This window comes from Cricetulus griseus, chromosome 10, assembly GCF_003668045.3.
Source record: "Cricetulus griseus strain 17A/GY chromosome 10, alternate assembly CriGri-PICRH-1.0, whole genome shotgun sequence".
Taxonomy (NCBI): domain Eukaryota; kingdom Metazoa; phylum Chordata; class Mammalia; order Rodentia; family Cricetidae; genus Cricetulus; species Cricetulus griseus.
In genome coordinates this window covers 21,922,597-21,941,407 of record NC_048603.1, presented here as the reverse complement: position 1 = coordinate 21,941,407, position 18,811 = coordinate 21,922,597, and the positions used below count along the sequence as shown (strand labels likewise).

The window sequence follows — 18,811 nt, the reverse complement described above, 5'->3', positions numbered from 1 at the left end:
CCCAAAGCCTGGAGTGGTCACCTTCCTGACCACTTGAGTATTCTTAGGGGGAGCAGACCCAGGTAGAGGGCGTTGCTGAGAAAACAAGGTGTACTGCTGCCCTGTCAAGTGTCCTCGAACTTGAGAGCAGTACTCGTCTCTGTGCTATAAAAGGCTCCATGGGACTCAAGCAGGACACAGTCCTGTCCCTTTGTCCCAGGAGGGGGCAGGAAGATGGCCCTGGTCTTGTGGGTCTTTGCTTTGTTGAGCTCAGTCTGCCTGGCAGCAGCTAACATCTTTGGTAAGTTCTAAGGCCGAAGCCATGGGTTTGAGGGGGGATTTTCAGGCATGGGACTCAGCCAGGCCCCGAGAGGGCCCCTGGGCATGTCTGGTCTCACCTAACCTCACAAATGCTAGATATTTACTCTTTTCTGTTTAGATGAAAAGAAGTTCAGAGAAGGTGAGCTGTCTGGCCTCAGATCCCACAACTAGGAATTGGTGGAGTAGAGATAAACTAAGTCGATCATAGCTTCCCCTTATCTTACCCTTATCCCGTATTTTTGGCCTTGGCTAATATATATTTGGATGCTCCAAAGAATACTCCCGAGGTGCCAGCATTTGAGAAGATTAAAGCAGGCGTCAAGCATGATACATCACCCTGTGGCTTAAGACAGACGCAATCTCTGTACTGGGTTCAGCCATGTATCTATTCAGCCGTGCACAGGCTTCCAAGTTTAGTTTCCACAGTAAAAGTCAGTCAGAGGGAGGCCAAGATGTGTATATGTAACCCCAGGGCTAGAAGAGGCAGGGACAGGTGGATTCTGTGAGCTCACACGGGGTGGGGAGGGTATGCAAAGAACGTACACTTAGCTCCTGAGGTGGCTGTGATTTCTGAGTGATTTCTTTAGTCTTTAGTGGCAAGCCTGAAAGGTGTTACCCCCTCAAGCATGACTTGGTGATGGCAAGACCAACTTCTGGTGTTTTATCCTCATCCTCAGTGGCTTAGGCACATAAGGACCTCAAAACTGACTCAGGAATCCTTTCTCGAAAGGTATACTCTCACTGGAGCCCGTGGCTTGATGCCCCTGGGAGAGTGGAGATATTCCCATCACCTCCAAGGAGAGCACTAGTGATTAAATGAACTAATCTTGCACTGGGGATGATATTAATGGCTGCCAATGCTCAGTAAGACTAGGCGTGTGTGTGTGTGTGTGTGTGTGTGTGTGTGTGTGTGTGTGTGTGTGTGTGTGTGTGTGTATCCGAAGGACCCTCTGTGTGACGGGGACCTGCCTGCACCCTTATAATGTCTCCCTTCCCTTCACAGAGTACCAGGTCGATGCACAGCCGCTCCGGCCCTGTGAGCTGCAGAGGGAGAAGGCCTTTCTGAAGCAGGCTGGGTATGTCCCACAGTGCTCCGAAGATGGGAACTTCCGGTAAGGCTGGCTTTAGTAGGAGCTCCAGGAACCTAAAACACTCTAAAGAACTCACACGGTGCCCCAGTTGTACCCTCCCAGTTCCTCAGAGACGGCGAGCCGTGCTGTCGTTTGGAGGGGCTCCTTCTCTGTCCTGGACAGATATAGTCTACTGGAGGGAGCCCCTGACAGCTGCTCCTCAAGTCTTGCTGAAGCTTTGTCTTGATTGCTTTACAACATAATGTGTGAGGCCTTTTAGCAAAGCCCAAATAGAGGTAAGGGTACTACTCCTAGGCACCTACTCCCTAATTCCCTGGCGGGCAAAGCAGGAACTGCCTGTTCCTTGGTCTACCCTGTTTTCATAGCTTCCCGGGGCTGCTAGGCCACCCCTCCCCTGGGAGCTCTCTGCTTTGAAAGGGGCTTTTGCTGGTGCCCTGACACATCCCAAGACAGTCTTGGGATTGTCTTTCTCCAGGTAGAGTTGGGTTATGGTCCAAGCTCCTGTTCCCTATGGAGCTAGAGGCCTAATTCCACCCCCACCCCACTGTGCAGTCACGTGAGGAGGCCTCGTGTGTCTCTCTCTAGCTGTGAAATTCTGTCCCTGCTCCCTTACTCAAGCTTTCCTTTGGTAAAAACTGCTGCCTGTCTCTCCAGGACCTCTGGGAATTTTAGGGTCATGAGGGAGGAGTTAAGCTGTGTGCATCCCTTTCTGCCAGCCTTGTATCTGGCTCTCTCCAAGTGTTTTCTTCTTCTTACCACTGAAGTGTGGGCTTGCCTTGTCCCCAGGGAGATCTACATATATGCCTCTCCCTACCTACCCAGGCACCTTCTACCCAAGACTATCCTGAAATGCTCAGTGTAGCCTCCCCTGCCCTAGGCACTCACTCCATGGCCTTGTCTGATCGCAACTTTGGATTTTCTGTGTGACTTGCTAGCCCCTGGTTGATGGGGGAAATCCTTCTGTATATATGTTTCTCTTACTGGCTGATGAATAAAGCACTGTTGGCCAATAAGGCAGAAAGGTAGTTGGGACTAGGAGACATGGAGAATTCTGGGAAAGGTAGGTAGACGGAGCCCGCCACAGAGTCACCACGTGGCGCCCAGGAGGGTAGAACACACCAGACATTCTCTGGTAAGATAAGGCCATGTAGAAATACATAGATTAATAGAAATGGGTTAATAGTTAAGACAGAGCTAGCCAATAAAAAGCCCTAGCCACCAGCCAACACTTTAATAACTAATATAGCATCTGTATGTTTTTGGGAGGCTCAAGGATCAAAGGACCAGCTGGGCCAAGAAGCTCTGTAACACCTGGTCTCAATGAGCTGGAGCCAGAATGTGGTGGCTTCAGAAACCCATTGTGGTACCCCATATATCTCTCTTCAGGACAGTCCAATGCCAAAATGATGGCCGATCCTGTTGGTGTGTGGATGTTGATGGCCGGGAAGTACCTGGCAGCAGACAGCTGGGGAGGCCAACAGCTTGTAAGTCACAAAGGGGTACCCAGTGGTCAGGGGCCCTTACACTGGGACAGTTCACATTTAGAGACAAGAACTGGCCTTAAGTAAATGAGCTGGGCAAGTCTCCCTCAGGGCTGCTGGCTCCTCCTCATTGAATATGAAGAAGGTCCTCTATGAAAACCACATGAGATACTCAAGCCTGGCCAGTAGCCAACAAGGACTTCCCAGCTGTGCCCAGCACTGAGTCAGTTATGGGCAGTAGACATCAAAGGGTTATGAAGCCAGGTCAGAGCTCAGCAATGTTTGTCCAATGGCAAAGGCAAGGCTGAGAGGGAAGGACTTCTTCAGTGGATGAATGATAGATAGCTCCATCCAGGTCTTTGGTTTGGTGAGGCCAGCATGGCTGGCTGGTTTGGGAAGCATGGCGGCCCTGCACACTCTCTGACGTCATCCATCCTCTCTGATCTACACACACCCAACCCCATCCACACAGTGAAGGGAGAACCGACTTCCCCCATGTGAGAATTTGCAGGATTTGCAAGGTTAGATAAGCCTGGTGCATGCCAGCTCTTCCACAGGAGCAAAAGCAAAGGGCTCTGCCCACATCCCAGGGCAAGGCAGCTGTCTTCTCAGGAGAGACAGAGATGTACAGAGACAGAGACAGAGAGAAGGAGAGAGAGAGAGAGAGAGAGAGAGAGAGAGAGAGGGAGAGGGAGAGGGGGGAGAGAGAGAGGGAGAGAGACAGAGAGATAAAGAGAGACAGGGAGAGAGAGAGGGAGGGAGAGAGACAGAGACAGAGAGAGGGAGAGAGAGACAGAGAGAGAGGGAGAGAGAGGGAGAGAGAGAGGGAGGGAGGGAGGGAGAGAGAGATGGAGGGAGAGAGACAGAGAGGGAGGGAGAGAGAGACAGAGACAGAGAGAGACAGAGACAGAGAGGGGGAAGAGAGAGGGAGTGAGAGAGAGACAGAGAGAGAGAGGTAGAGAGAGAGAGATTGAGAGAGAGAGAGAGAGAGAGAGAGAGAGAGAGAGAGAGAGAGAGAGAGGTAGAGAAATCCGGATTCAGAGGCTCTGTCAGCCCTACCGGAAACTCCCCTACAGTGCCCAGGAGCTAGCGAGAGCCACACGACTCTGCCTCAGTTCCCCAAACGACAGAGCCTTCTGCATGCCTGGCTGAGTGTCCCTCAGGGAGGAAGGGTCCTCCTGGGTTTGATCCCATGTGCTCCCCAAATCCCTCCTCTGATGTTTGTCTTTGTGTCCCCAGGTCTTTCCTTCTGCCAGCTACACAGGCAGCAGATCCTGCTGAGCAGTTACATCAACAGCACAGATGCCCCCTACCTCCCTCAGTGCCAGGATTCCGGGGACTACGCGCCCGTGCAGTGTGGCCTGGGGCAGGTGCAGTGCTGGTGTGTAGACACGGAGGGGATGGAGGTGTACGGCACCCGCCAGCCAGGGAGGCCAACGCGGTGTAAGTGTCACTGTCACGGGCACCAGAATCCCCAAGTGGGCTGTTGTCCGGCTCCCCCACAAATCACAGGCCTGACGGCACAGAGCGTGCCTGTCCCTCGAGGGGGAGGAGGTGTCACACAGGCAGCCGTGTGACTTTAGACAACTACAAGCCCAAACAGGATTCCCACAAATGCTTGTGGGCCCTTGGTGGACTGTTTGGGGGGGCACTGGTGGGTTTCCATGGGTCACACGCGTGGCATCAGTACCGGCATCTTGACTGCAGACAGGTATGCACACATTACCCATCCATAAGGCTTGAACAGCGTTGCATGAAAATGTTTAGGTCCAAGGAGCTGTGAAATACGAAACCGCCGTCTCCTCCACGGGGTAGGAGACAAGTCGCCACCCCAGTGCTCTGCAGATGGGGAGTTCATGGCTGTCCAGTGCAAGTTTGTCAACACCACAGACATGATGATCTTTGATCTGATCCACAGCTACAACAGGTAAGGGGGTCTGTCTGTCCCTTAGCGGGCAGGCACTTAGGGAACCGTTGGCTCTTCACGTTCATGTATGTGTCAGGATCTGGGAGTGTCACGTGTTCCATGCAGCCTGGTGGAGAACTGCGAAAGAGATGCCAGCCGGGAATAGCTATTGCAATTGCACTATGGCTTAGTCACTGGTCTGTTGCTGCGACGAGACACCATGACCACGGCTGGCAACTCTTATCAAAGAAAGCATTTAACTGGGGACTTGCTTACGGTTTCAGAGGTTTAGTCCATTGTCATCATGGTGGGAAGAACGGTGGCATGCAGGCAGATGCTGGAGCAGAGAGAGAGAGAGAGAGAGAGAGAGAGAGAGAGGGGAGAGAGAGAGAGACTGACTGACTGACTGACTGACTGACTGACTGTCTCTGGGCTTGGTTTAGGCTTTTGAACCCTCAAAGCCCACCACTGGTGACACTTCTTCCAATATGGCCACACCTCCTAATCCTTTCAAACAGTGCCACTCTCTGGTGATCCAATCTATTAGCCTGTGGGGGCCATTCTTATTCAAACTACCATGTGCATGTACTCTCTGCCCCACTTAGCCCATCACGCAAATGAAAACACCGGAATGTGCTTGTCTCATGGTTCTCCATCCTAGCAGAGAACTGGGGAGAAAATGGCTGCTCGTCAAGCAGGGGAGTGGCCGACTAAATAATGTAAGATGCTGTGAACATTTGAATAAACTCTCCAAAGAAGGCATCAGAGCTGGAGAATCTGACTTGAGCAGGGTTCGGAAGCATGTTTTATTGGTACAGTTCAAGACGGGTAGTAGTGTAAGCGCAGGATTTGGTTATTAAAAAACCAATAGCAAAAAAAAGAGTCTTCATATGTGTGCACATGTGACCTTAAGGTCAAATGAGTATGCCGGTCTGGATAGAACCAGGGGCAGAGGGTAATATGAAGGACCACACAGTTGTGGGGCATTTGAAGAGCAGGGTTTCAGCGGACGGGCGGACAGAGAGAGGGTCCTCATCAAAGGGAAAAGAGCCCATTACAAAGCATGGCTGTGACGTATGCATGTGTTTCTGTAAGTTCTGCATGTGTGTGCAATAGTAAAGGACTTCTGTGTCTAGATAACAAATATCAAACGAGAAGTGCCGTATACACCCTGACCCAGCTATCCAGGGAGCATCTGGCCGCCCTAGATCACCCAGTGATTGTGAGGGGCCCCGCAGACTTCAGATGAAACCAGACCATTCTGAGTGCAAAGAAAGAAGGCAGCAGATTGTGGGAACGTTGCTGTGGATTCCGTGAGAGAACCTGAGCCTCCACGTGGCTGCCTTCCAGAACGACCCATTTCCCTGTGAGAGAGAGCGTTCCCACGCATTGTGCCAGATGGGTCACAGACCAGGACCCGAGTGCAGCTCCCACAGACAAACTGGAGCTGGGCCTCTAGAGGCTTGGCGTTTTCACTAAATCACACCCTACGAGGGTTCCACAAAACTCAGTATCAGTGATTTCATCCGTTCAGCCTAAACTACAAAACTCACAATACCAGTTTTTTTTTTAGGAGATGGTGCGCGTATGTTTATGCGAATCCAGCCTTGAATTATCTGCTTTGCACCAAACCCCTGTGTCCTGGGTCCCTCGGAGCTTGGCCACCTTACTCCTGCCAGCTCTGTTTCCTGTCCAATCCTGCTTCAGAGCATTTGCCACTGCCCCCCTCTGGTCTCCGTCTCCCCCTGCTCTGCAAGGCCACCTGGTCCTTTACCGGCATCCTGGGTCCTTTACCGGTTCCTCAGCTGGGAAATGGAAGCTTGCCCTCTGCTTGGCCACCGTTAAGCTCTCCTGTGACTCCATTTATGAAACCACTGAGAACGTGCATCACCCAATTTCAGAAAAATGTAGGTTAGATTCTCCCCCCTGGACACTAGTGATTTCTCAACGGAGAGCACAGAACCAGCAGGCAGCCCGACTCTCCGAATGCTCATCTACTCCCGTGCAAGCCAGGCATCATCAGTTCACGCCCAAGTGAATGCTAGCTGTGGTCCAAGGATTGGTGTAGATTTCAGCTTTAATGAAGGTAATTAGAAAGTGTAGTCTCTGGCACATTGCCAAGGAACCTGGAAGACATTACTAGGAAGCATAGTACGCTTTAGAGATGTATAGAAAGTCGTTCACTTGTCTGTGTTTATATGGCTGGTGTTTCTTCCCCCACAGCATATGCCACAGTGTCTTGCATGCAGTAGTTCTACAATCCCAGTTTAGAGATTAGGTGGGAGTTTCAAAGATGTTAGCAAGGACCCTTTGCCATTGAGGCTCAGTTCATAGCTATGGCCACAAGAGGGCAGTCTAGTTAAACACAAAAATTGAGACTCAGGTGTTCATTGTGAATGCAAACGAAACCTTCAATTCTGAAATGGGATCCTTTCCCCTTTTGTTGTGAGTAAGCATATCTTTGAGCAGATTCTGGCCTGGGAAGGTCATGGGAATGCTTGAGTGGTTGAATACTGCAAGCCCAGGGGTAATCAGGAGTTTTCTGTTGCTTACATAGATCTGGCCGCCCCAGGCCCAGTGTCTCCTTTGGGCCAATGGAAGGACCTGGCTATTGTGGGTCCTCTTTCACACTGAGGAAAAGCTGTGGAATCCACGTGGAATAAATAGGCTGAGCTCACTTGGGGTTGACAGATATAATACAGGACAGCCGCTTACAGCTGGGTTTCAGATAAGCAATGGGCCATTTTGTTTTACTGTGTGTCCTTGACATTGCCTCAAATATTTTAAGCTGGGGCAGTGAGTGGGGTGAGGATTTGAGTCCATAGCACATTGTAAGAACACCACCAGATCCCAGACTTTAAAAAGAATGACCTGGGACATGAAAGAGCAGAGTGAGTGCTGGGAGTTCATCCCAAGTCCCAGGTTCAGTTTGGAAGGAGATGATGGTGGCTCCATCTAGAGGAGGAGAGAGGGGAGGGTGCTTGGCAAATGGAGCTATATTGGAGACATATTTATCACACAGGACTCTGGAATTCAGCGAAGAGCATCTGGAGGAGAGGCAGGAGAGAGTGAGGGATGTCTCCATTCCGAGCAGAAGGCTGAAAGCGTGTTTGGTAGGGGAAAGCCGCGATTTGACTTTGGAATATGCAGTCTGAGGAGATTTCCTTACAGATGTGGCATGGACAACAGACTTGATGCCAGGGGGGCCTTCAAAACCCTGAGACCCAGGGACAGCTCCTTTTTGAAACCCCTGTGAGGTCTTAATGTACTGTGCCACAATTTGTGCTCAAACCTGGCTATTGTGGGTCCTCTTTCACCCTGAGGAAAAGCTATTACTTACTATAGCAACTTGCTAGAAAAGGAGCCACGTTGTGATGGGCAGTAGCTAAGCTGGTTCTCCTGGTTTCTCTATCTCCTTTATGGCCACAGCCCAGTCACAACTGTGGGGGAGCCCTGCAGAACATGAAGCATGACTGGTGCCACTGTCAAGGTCTTAGCGATTTGTGTCAAAATTCTCTTATTAACCCTTGCCATTAGTTACTATGCTTACCTGGGAACTTGGGATTCACTGCCAGTTGGAGGTAGGACCCCAAAGAATCCCATCTCTATTTAAGGGCGCCTCTTACCATCTGGCCTCCTCCCTGGAAAAGGAACAGAGGAAGTGGGCCCAAGACGCCCTGGCTCATCACCACTCTGCATCCGAGCTTTCCCAGTTGTCGGCCAGATCCCCTTTTTAAAGCAATGTCATGAGAATTGAATGAGACAGACCACGGAAAACACTTGGCAGGGTGACTGACTGTCCCCTACACAGTGCTTACTAGTAGTATTAATACTGACAATCACTGTGGTAGGCCAGGGCAAGAATTCTGCCAATCTGATCCAAGGTCCCCAGCTCCCCCCCCCCCCCAATACAGAGCTGAGGAGAGAGAATCACAGGCAGGCGGAGGCCTGGGGTCTTCTCTACAGGCACCAAGGGCAGCCCTGGAGAGCAGCAATAACAGACCTCCAGGAAACAGGCCTGGAATGACAGAAGGACCCTGAAGCCAGGGAGGGACCCTCAGTATGCAGGATGCCAAGAGATCAAGCGCTAGTAGATACTGGTTTCTTCAGTAATAAAGAAATGGACATAAAATGGTGGCATAGACTTCGTGCAAAGCCCCTGGAGGGTGATGCCGTCCCTGGGTTGAGGTGGGCCTCGGGGTTACCTCAGCTCTTCATGGTGTAGGGTAATTTAAATGTCCTGTGCCTTTCGCTGGAACGGGTGTCTAAGCCCTCTCCTCAGCCCTCCGTGGAACTGGTATGTGCATTTGACCTCAACACGGTATCTTCAATATGTCTTAGATGCCAGGAAAAGTGAGGTATTGAGCATGCTCAGAATAATGTCACAACAGACGCGTGTCTCCAAAGACACGGACAGGAACCAAGCCCAACCCACACTGAGAAACACTATTGGCAGAGATGAAGGTCGGATGCTGGATAAAAGCAGATGTGAATCCAAGGCCCTGCCATTGGGCCAAGACAGCGGCCCACGTTCCTCGCTGTCTTCATCTCCAGATGAGATGGAAATAATCCCGCCGTCTCGTGGGAAGCACGGGGTGCATTAACGACTCTGGATTGTGAGCCCCTTTGCAGTTGTCTTTTGCAAAGCAGGGCTCAGCAAAGAGAAGCAACTATTTTACTATCATTGTCGCTTTTAAAACTAAATTATCCCCGTTTCCAATGAATGAACCTTTAAAGGGTTATATGTCCTCTATCTGTAGAAACAAGACAAAGAGGGGTTTTCCTTTCTGCTTTGGCACCCCAGTTATGATAGCACCCTTTCCCACATAACGCCATGAGCCGACGAAAATAGACGAACAACATGGTCACAGATCTGTGATTCTGTAGCACTTTTGTGTGTTTGTAAAGCAAACTTGGCCTTTGGACTCTGCAGTCACCTCAGTTAAGGAACCGGCTGATACAGTGCTCATACCACTTACACTCGCGTCTTGTGTGATACACGTTCGGAATCGGACAGGGTCCCTTTACATTGCCTTCCGGAGCTGGCTTTTCTTGGTAGTAATCACGATATATGTATTTGCTGTCTTATACCTCTCCCTTTGGAAGGAGGTTCACTTTTTGCTCATCTATAAGTTTTGCCCTTGTCTGTAGTATTTTAACCAATTTGGGGGATGACTGTAATTCACTCTGCTTCTCTGCCATTGGACACACAGGTAGTTTTTTAATATTTTTCTAGAAGGTACTAAGTAGCGATAGAACTTTTTATACAGGTAATGACTTACCGTGCTACATTTTCAGACACAGGTAGAAACACACACTTGAATGCAATGGGATAGTTACATAGGACACGGCGGGAAAAATCTCCTGGCATTGTATAAAGAAAAATTCTCCGCTGACTACTTCATTGCCCATGGGAGGACCTTCTTAATTTGACTCTCTCTCGGTGCGTTAGTGTCCTCATATGGAAAGACGGGGACCCAGCAGATGGCTCCATGTCGCATCCCACAGGTTGGGCGTGGTTAAGACAAGCATTTCTTCAGCCGACAGAAAGCCATGGTGACATCACGTGGATTCCATGGAGTTGGATGATGGAGTAGAAACATCTCCTTCTTACAGATCCTTCTCATGTAGTAGAATCCAGCTGCTTCTTCTTTACACGCTCTTGAAAAGCATTAAAAGCCCTGGAAGCAGCTGCTCTCACAAAAAAAAAAAACAAAAAAAAAAAAAAACAAAAAAACAAAAAAACAAAAAAACAAACAAAAAAAAAAGAGAGACGTTCTGCAGCCTATCATACCTGTGAAGCAAACCCAGCCTTTGGACTCTGCAGTTATACTCTCTTGAGGAAGCTGACATACTGTTCATGACTTGTTTTCTCTCTGGTCCTCCAAGACCAGAGTGTGTGTGTGTGTGTGTGTGTGTGTGTGTGTGTGTGTGTGTGTGTGTACACAAATTGGCCAAATGCCACCACAAGGAAAACAGCTGATTGGCAGGTCTAACCTTGTTCTGGCTAAATCAAGCCAGCGTAGGAAAGAGCTGCACACAAATGCAGTCTCCCACCCGAGGACTCTGCCACGTTGGTTCTGATTGAGGATGACTCATCTTTATGAGATGGTGACCATGCATCTTCCTGTCTGCCAGGTTTCCAGATGCATTTGTGACCTTCAGTTCCTTCCGGAGCAGGTTCCCTGAAGTATCTGGGTACTGTTACTGTGCTGACAGCCAGGGGCGGGAGCTGGCTGAGACAGGTAATCGCGCCACACTTCTGGCAACGGGAAGGGGTCAAGTGTAATTCTTGAACTCCGGCGCTCAAGGCAGAAACAGCACTTGTTAGGTTGCTATGGGTGCGGAAGAAGACACAGCCTTAGCCAGCTTTCATCCGTGACACCCTGCTGAGGCTTGGGCGCACTTGTACTGGTGTCACTGCAGGCTGAAGGAAGTGCCCACCTGGGCAAGTGGCAGACAGGGCAGGTTTTCAGCCTCCTCCAGGTAGCACTGCTCTGTGCTATCAAACCCCCGCACAGCCACACACAGCAGTCCTGACTTTGTAAACCATTGAGTATTATTCCAAGCATGTCCAACCTGTGGCCCAGGGGCTGCATCAGGCTTCGTACTGCCAAGAATAACTACAGACGTGGCCCCACGGAAATCACAAACATACTTAAAATGCTGTCACTGCTTTCATTACGATTTTGTAACTCCGTTGCGGGGTTTTCAAGCATGGAGCTTTGTAGGCGATGACCCCTCGCAGAGTCTAAAGGACGGGTATGCCTGGGCCCTCTGCATGCTGCTGCTGGTGTAGACTCTAACCTTTTGACGTCTGTGAGCTCAGCCTGGTTAGTGCTCTCTTTTCCGAGGAGCCCACCCCTGAAACGCTGTCTCTATGTGCTCAGGTTTGGAGTTGTTACTGGATGAAATTTACGACACCATTTTTGCTGGCCTGGACCGGGCTTCCACGTTCACCCAAAGCACCCTGTACCGGATATTGCAGAGACGCTTCCTGGCCATTCAATTCATCATCTCTGGCAGATTCCGATGTAAGTTGCTAGCTAGTAACAGCCGTGTGCGTCTACTTCGGAATCCCTGGTTTCTTGGGGTCACATGTGACAGTCTGCATGGCTGTTACAGCGAAGAAGTAAGTTTAGAGACGTAACTGAGGGGCAGCAAGCATCCATGTGCAGGCTCAGACGTCACTTTCACGTGCCTCTTTTGTGTGTGGTCGCTTCCAGGCCCCACCAAGTGTGAAGTAGAGAGCTTTGCTGCCACCCGCTATGGTCACCCATACATCCCCAGATGCAGCAGAAATGGGGGCTACCAGGCGACGCAGTGCCAGACAGAAGGGCCGTGCTGGTGTGTGGATGCCCAGGGGACGGAGATCCCTGGCACTCGGCAGCAAGGGCAATCGCCATCTTGTGGTAAGTTTCCTCTCAGAGCCTGTTACTGTCACTGTTTCTTCACACCAGTCTCTCAAGAGTGCACTCATCAACTGCTAACTGGATGTCCCCAGAGGTCCTTCAAACCAACCATATGCGACTGAAGACAGCCTGCTGCTCTCAAAATCCCATTTGCAGTGGGATTTTGTCTTGTGTCAGACATAGTTACTTGTCATAGAACCTGTGGCACACCAGGGGACTCCTAGGTAACAAAAAGGAAAAGAGAATTGAGTGTTCATGTGTTTTGGGAGGAGTGAATACAGGCAGCTGAAGGAGCACCAATTAATTCTATCTCAAAGCGCCGAGGAAGGCTTCATGGATGAGGGACAGTTGCTCAGAGCATCTGCAATGAAGACCCTTTCCATACACTCAATCTACAAGGAGGGTGAAGACACACTGTTGGAGTATGGGGTGCACTTTGTGACTTGGGGAAAGGTAGGAAGGAACAAGACTACAGCGCCTCTCTTCACCAAGGCTTGGGCTTCATGCTGGAAGTGAGGCTGGCATGAGGCTCATCCTGAGGAGGCCTGTTGGGCTGTGTGCGTGGAAATCTATGTCTCCCGGCACTGTTAGCGGAGGGCTTAGAAGAAGAAGCCCTGGTCATGAGGTAAGGCAACCAATTAGAAAGTCACCTCAGTGTCCTTAGGAAAGATAGTGGTGAGGCCATGACTTCGTAGGGATTTTGTCACAAAGTAGCACAAACTGGGTCCCTTAGGACAATCATAGCTCACTGAGCAGCTGACCGGAAGTCCAAACTCTAGGTGGAAACACAGTCCATTCTTCTGCAGTCTCCATCAGGAGCCACTCTTGACACCCTGCTCTGGCAGAGGCTGGGATAATTTAAGGAAAGAGGAGTGCAAGAGAAAGATGCCATGCAACAGGGTTCACGCCGAGGGGTTATTAGAGAAAGGAATCATAAAAAGGAGAAAGCGGCGGCAGCGGGGGGCGGGGGGACCTGCCTCTGGGAACAGGAGCAGCAGGAGAGAGGCTCAGGAAAGAGGGGGAGACATGGGAGGTGGGCGGGGCCCTTTTAAAAGGGAACGCAGTGAGTGTGCACAGGTGGTGCTCTTAGTGGCTGCAGCTGAGGGCGCATCCCGTCAGAACCCCCAGGACAGGCCAGTGTAGATGTCTGGATGCTGGCAGAGGCCACCCTCATCTCAGCCAATGACACTTTTTGCTACAGTAGCGCTTCCTGCGTCTCTAAGAAGGAAGTTGTATCTTGGAGGGGCCATTATTCTACCCTGTCTGCTAAGGCAGAAGGCGGGCAGGTGCGAACCTCAGCAGGGCCACGGGTTATCTCAGTAAGACCCGAGGATGGGAAGGGTGTGGCTGTGGGGGAGGGGAGAAATCCGGTAGCACGGGGGCTTTCAAGCAGGGGAGCTAAGCTGTCAAACAGGGAAGGAAGAGCTCAAGTCTCATGGCTACAAAGTAGATAGCTATTAATACTGACCCAAGGAGTCCCATCAAATCATTCAGCTTCTTCCTGTGACGCTTTAGATATTCTTGTGTTTTGTTTGTCTGCTTTTCAAGACAGGGTTTCTCTCTGTGTAGCCCTGGCTGTCCTGGAACTCACTCTGTAGACCAGGAGGTCTTCGAACTCACAGAGATCCCGACGCCTGCCTCTGCCTCCCCAGGGCTGGGGTTAAAGGCGTGTGCCACCATCCCCCAGGTAGATATTCTTCATATTGTTTGATGAGTGTACAGATGTCCTAAAAGAGAAGTTTAAAGCTTTGCCTTGGAAGTATTTGCTGCCATCACTCAGTTACATGAAACCCTATGAAATATTGTGCCCCTGCAATCTTCAGGTGAAAATGAAGAAGCAGAGCTTCCCAAGTCAAAGCAGGAACTCTGTTGAATGCAAGGGTGCATGTTTTAGCTGCATCTCACTGTCTGTCTTTAGTAGCAGTACTTAAATGAATGGACAGGTCGATCTCTCAGTGCAGAAGAGGAAGTGAAGCCAGGCACTCACTTCCCCCATGCCTCCTGTGGTGTCAATTACTGGACATGTGGCCTTGCTGAGGGATCTGCTCAGTTTTATAGGTTGCCGGCACACACACACACACACACACACACACACACACACACACACCCCTACATGAGCTACTTGCTCCAGCTCTTTCTCTGTTGCCTGGTTACAATGGGAAATTGGCTGCCTTCCTTTCTGGCATCTGTGTGAATCAAGAGGAAAGAATTACTCTTGCAAGTTGAGAGTGGGGTGGTGGTTGAGAAGGTCCCTAAGATCCGTGGATTTATGGAGCAGGATGGAGCGGACTCACGTCCACCTGTGTGAGGAGATCCAGATGCTGTGTGCAGTTCTGTTTTTCATCCCACGGACACTTTTCACAGACCGTCCTGGCCACGCACAGAGCTGACTTGAGTCAGTCAGTGTGCTCACCAGCAACGTCACGCAAAGATCAAGATGCCCAAGCACTGATTCACTAAGTGTGCTTACTGGGTCAGCGTGTCAGTATTACAATATAGAGAATCAGACAAGAATGGAATATGCTGTGCTTTCAATATCACATATCACAATACAGCAAAGTATTTCTTCTACGAAGCACTCCCGGCATTGCCGGTAGAGGTCTCATTCTGAAAGAGACTCTAAACTAGACAGGACCGCACCCAGGAGGAATTAGAGAGGCCCGGGAGGAGCATATGGTGATGCATTAGAGTCCGCTGAGAATCCCAGCGAGAGAAAGCTGGGAAACAGCGGCTGAGCATCACAAACAGGGTTTTGTTAGCAGACAGGGCTTCTAAGGCTGTCAGAACCAACAGTTACAAAGTGGGTACCTTAACAGCAGACATGTGTTCTCTCACAGTTTCCACACTGGAATTCAGAAGTCAAGGCATGAACAGGGCTATCCAAACTCCCTTTGCATGGGATGGTTGACTATTATCGGTGTTCCCTGGCTTCATGGCTGCATCTATCACTCTAGTCTGCGTGTCGTGACCCTCACACCACCCTCCTCTATATCTCTTCTTAAAGGAATCTTACTGGATTCCTAGCCCACCCTAGCCTAGGTGACCCAGTTTTAACTGAATTACAACTACCAAAACTTTGCCTTCAATTCACATTCGGGGATGCCGTGTAGACAAAATATTTTCATGGGACACTATTCAGACCAATGCAAGGGTGTCCAGGTTTTCAGAAAATGGGCTGGCGTATCCTAGACTTGCTGTAGAAAAGCATCAGTCTGGCCGAGGGGTTATGAGGAAGGGAATAGTCACAGTCAGAACTAGCCCCACAGGGCGGCTCAAGGGAGAAGGGAACACATGGGTGGATAGAGAAAAACGATGGTCCACAAGGCAGATATGAACTTTTGGTATCTTACTATCAGAGGCATGGGGGACATGGTGGAGGGAGGATTCTTGGGACCCCTTGCTCTGATAACTGTGTCTGTCATTGTTTCACACAGCTGAAGATCAGTCGTGTGCCTCAGAAAGGCAGCAGGCCTTGTCCAGGCTCTACTTTGGAACCCCAGGCTACTTCAGCCAGCAGGACCTGCCGTCTTCTGAAGACAGGCAGGTCCCTGAAAGTGGTGCCAGACTGGCCACCTCCTGCCCACCTACAGTCAAGGAACTCTTTGTCGACTCTGGGCTTCTACGCTCTATGGCTGGGGAGCAGTACCAACAGCTTTCGGCATCGGGAAGTCTACTTAGGGAAGCCATCAGAGCCATTTTCCCCTCCAGAGAGCTGGCTGGTCTTGCACTTCGGTTCACCACCAACCCTAAGCGACTCCAGCAAAACCTCTTTGGAGGGACATTTTTGGTGAACGCTGCCCAGTTTAACTTGTCGGGAGCCCTTGGTACAAGAGGCGCATTTAACTTCAGTCAGTTTTTCCAGCAGCTTGGTCTCCCAGGCTTCCAGGATGGAGACAGAGCGACTGATCTAGCCAAACTACGCCCCGTGGGGTTGGACTCTAATTCTACCCCAGAAACTCCCCGCATCTCTGAGAAGACGGTTGCTATGAACAAACCAGTTGTGGGTACCTTCGGCTTTGAAGTCAACCTACAAGAGAACCAAAATGCCTTGAAATTCCTTGCTTCCCTCCTGGAGCTTCCAGAATTTCTCGTCTTCTTGCAGCGTGCTCTTTCTGTGCCTGAAGATATAGCGAGGGACTTAGGAGATGTGGTGGAAATTGTGTTCAGTGCCCAGGCTTGCGGACAGACACCTGGAAGGCTCTTTGTCCCATCATGCACTGCTGGAGGAAGCTATGAGGAGATCCAGTGCTATGCTGGAGAATGCTGGTGTGTGGATTCCCGAGGCAAAGAACTCGATGGCTCCAGAGTCAGAGGCAGACGCCCAAGGTGCCCCACCAAGTGTGAGAAGCAAAGAGCTCAGATGCAAAGCCTTGCAGGCAGTCAGCCTGCTGGCTCCAGCTTCTTCGTCCCTTCGTGTACCCGCGAAGGCTATTTCCTGCCTGTCCAGTGCTTCGACTCAGTGTGCTACTGTGTTGATGCTGAAGGTCAGGCTATCCCCGGAACCCAAAGTACAATCGGTGAACCCAAGCAGTGTAAGTCTGTTGGGAATTTAGTTTACCATTTCTCGAGTCGCCATTTAGTCCAGAGCCTAGTATACTGTAAGAAACCGAGTTCACTCATGATGAGAGGACAAGCTCCAGTCAATAGACTAAATAATTACTTTAGCTAAACATTGTCCATGGAGACCTGGACAATATTAGCCGTTCTAATTAGTTAATAGAGATACTTGCTTGTTATGGGGAAAGAGCACATACCTGGGAAGATGATTCAGCCCTAAAGTGCTTGCTGCACAGGCGTGTGGATCTGAGCTTTCGTCCACCTAAGGTCATGCTGAGCAATGTGCATTTGTAACTCCAGTGCTGTGGGCAAGAGGAAGGTGGAAGCAGGTGCATCTGGACCTGGGGCTCACTGGCCATCCAGTCTATCTAAATTGGAAAGCTTCGGATATGGTGAGAGATCCTGGCTAGTAAAGTAAGACAGAGCAATTGGGGAGCATCCAACCTCAGCCTACCCCTGGCCTACACATGTTCCTACATAAACAACATACATACAACAGAATGTGCCACGCACATTTCTGTGGCTCTGGTCAGATCGGTAGTTGGATTAGTCACCAGGTTGGATGTCATTCATAAATTTGGGACTGTTAAGGTTTCTGCAACTGACAGTTAAGCAGTCACCTGTTTCTGGAGTTTCTTTCCAGCCTGGTCCTGCAGCCGATGAGCCCCAAATAAACACACAAAGGCTTATATTAATTTATAGACTGTTGGATGATGGCTAGGACTTCTTATTGGCTAGCTCTCTCTTAATTATTAACCCATAACTACTAATCTATGTATTTCTACATGGCCTTGTCTTACCAGAGAACACCTGGCATGTCCTATCTTCCCCGTCTCTACATCTCGTCTCTCCTGGGGGCTTCCCTCTCTCTCCTTCTTCCTTCCTCTCATAGCCACACCTATACTTCCTGCCTGGCTACTGGCCAATCAGTGTTTTATTCATCAACCAATAAGAGAAACATATACACAGAAGGACCTCCCCCATCAGTCACCTTGATCCTTCTGAATTATCCCATTCATTAAATGTCTACACATTATTCTTCTCCAGGTCCCAGCGTCTGCCAGTTACAAGCCGAGCAAGCTTTCCTCGAAGCAGTACAGGTCCTGATGTCTAACGTCAGCACGCTGCCCTCCCCCTCAAGCGTCTACATCCCTCAGTGCAGTGCCAGCGGGCAGTGGAGGCGTGTGCAGTGCGATGGACCCCCCGAGCAGGTCTTTGAGTGGTATGAGCGATGGAACACTCAGAACAGCGGTGGCCAGGAACTGGCCCCGGCCGCACTGTTGATGAAGATTGTGAGCTCTAGAGAAACAGCTTCCAGAAACTTCAGTCTCTTCCTTCAGAGTCTCTACGAGGCTGGCGAGCAACGCATCTTCCCAGTGCTGGCACAGTACCCTTCCCTTCCAGATGTCCCACAGGCAGTGCTGGAGGGAGCCCCGACTCAGCCCGGGGAGAACGTTCTCCTTGACCCATACGTCTTCTGGCAGGCGCTAAATGGCCAGCTCAGACGCTACCCAGGGCCCTACACAGACTTCAGCAAGCCATTGGCACACTTCGACCTCAGGAGCTGCTGGTGTGTGGAGGAGACTGGTCAGGAGCTGGATGGGACTCGGAACAAGCCAGGCGAGATCCCAACATGTGAGTTAACTCATGTAGAGACACGACTTCATATTTTCTTTGGAAAGGCTTTCTGGTGGGAAAGCCTCCGTAGGACCAGGGACAATTCTGGGAGCCATGGCGATTCTTCTATTCCCATTCATCCTTCAGTCTGTCCATCTATCCACCCAAGCAGCCATCTACCCACCATCCTATATCTGTCCACCCACATGGTCCAGATCAATGTTCCTAGGAGGAGACTCTCTAAACAGTTCTGAATCAACTGTGAGGAACTTGCTCAGGTTGTATGACTTCTTCAGGCCTCATTTCTCATCTACACTATGGTGTCCAGGTTAATTGTCAATTTGGCACCACCTGGAATAACATGGGAAGAAAATCTCAATTGAGGAAATGTCTAGATCAGATTGGCCCATGGATATGTCTTTGGGGTGTTGTCTTGATGGTTAATGG

The 18,811-nt window shown here is 50.3% G+C and overlaps 1 protein-coding gene across 2 annotated transcripts in view; it reads left to right on the top strand.

The window, feature by feature from the left end:
• The first annotated feature begins 213 nt into the window (after positions 1-213).
• The window catches only part of LOC107977585 (thyroglobulin), a 172,540-nt gene continuing 153,942 nt past the window's right edge, over positions 214-18,811 (top strand). For both annotated transcript variants that reach the window (XM_027431565.2, XM_035449671.1), the window contains exons 1-10: positions 214-280; positions 1,304-1,412; positions 2,778-2,875; positions 4,112-4,315; positions 4,640-4,799; positions 10,917-11,023; positions 11,669-11,812; positions 12,005-12,190; positions 15,625-16,722; positions 17,795-18,382. In XM_027431565.2, coding sequence (XP_027287366.1) covers positions 214-280; positions 1,304-1,412; positions 2,778-2,875; positions 4,112-4,315; positions 4,640-4,799; positions 10,917-11,023; positions 11,669-11,812; positions 12,005-12,190; positions 15,625-16,722; positions 17,795-18,382 — 2,761 coding nt within the window. The remainder of the gene's footprint in view (positions 281-1,303; positions 1,413-2,777; positions 2,876-4,111; positions 4,316-4,639; positions 4,800-10,916; positions 11,024-11,668; positions 11,813-12,004; positions 12,191-15,624; positions 16,723-17,794; positions 18,383-18,811) is intronic.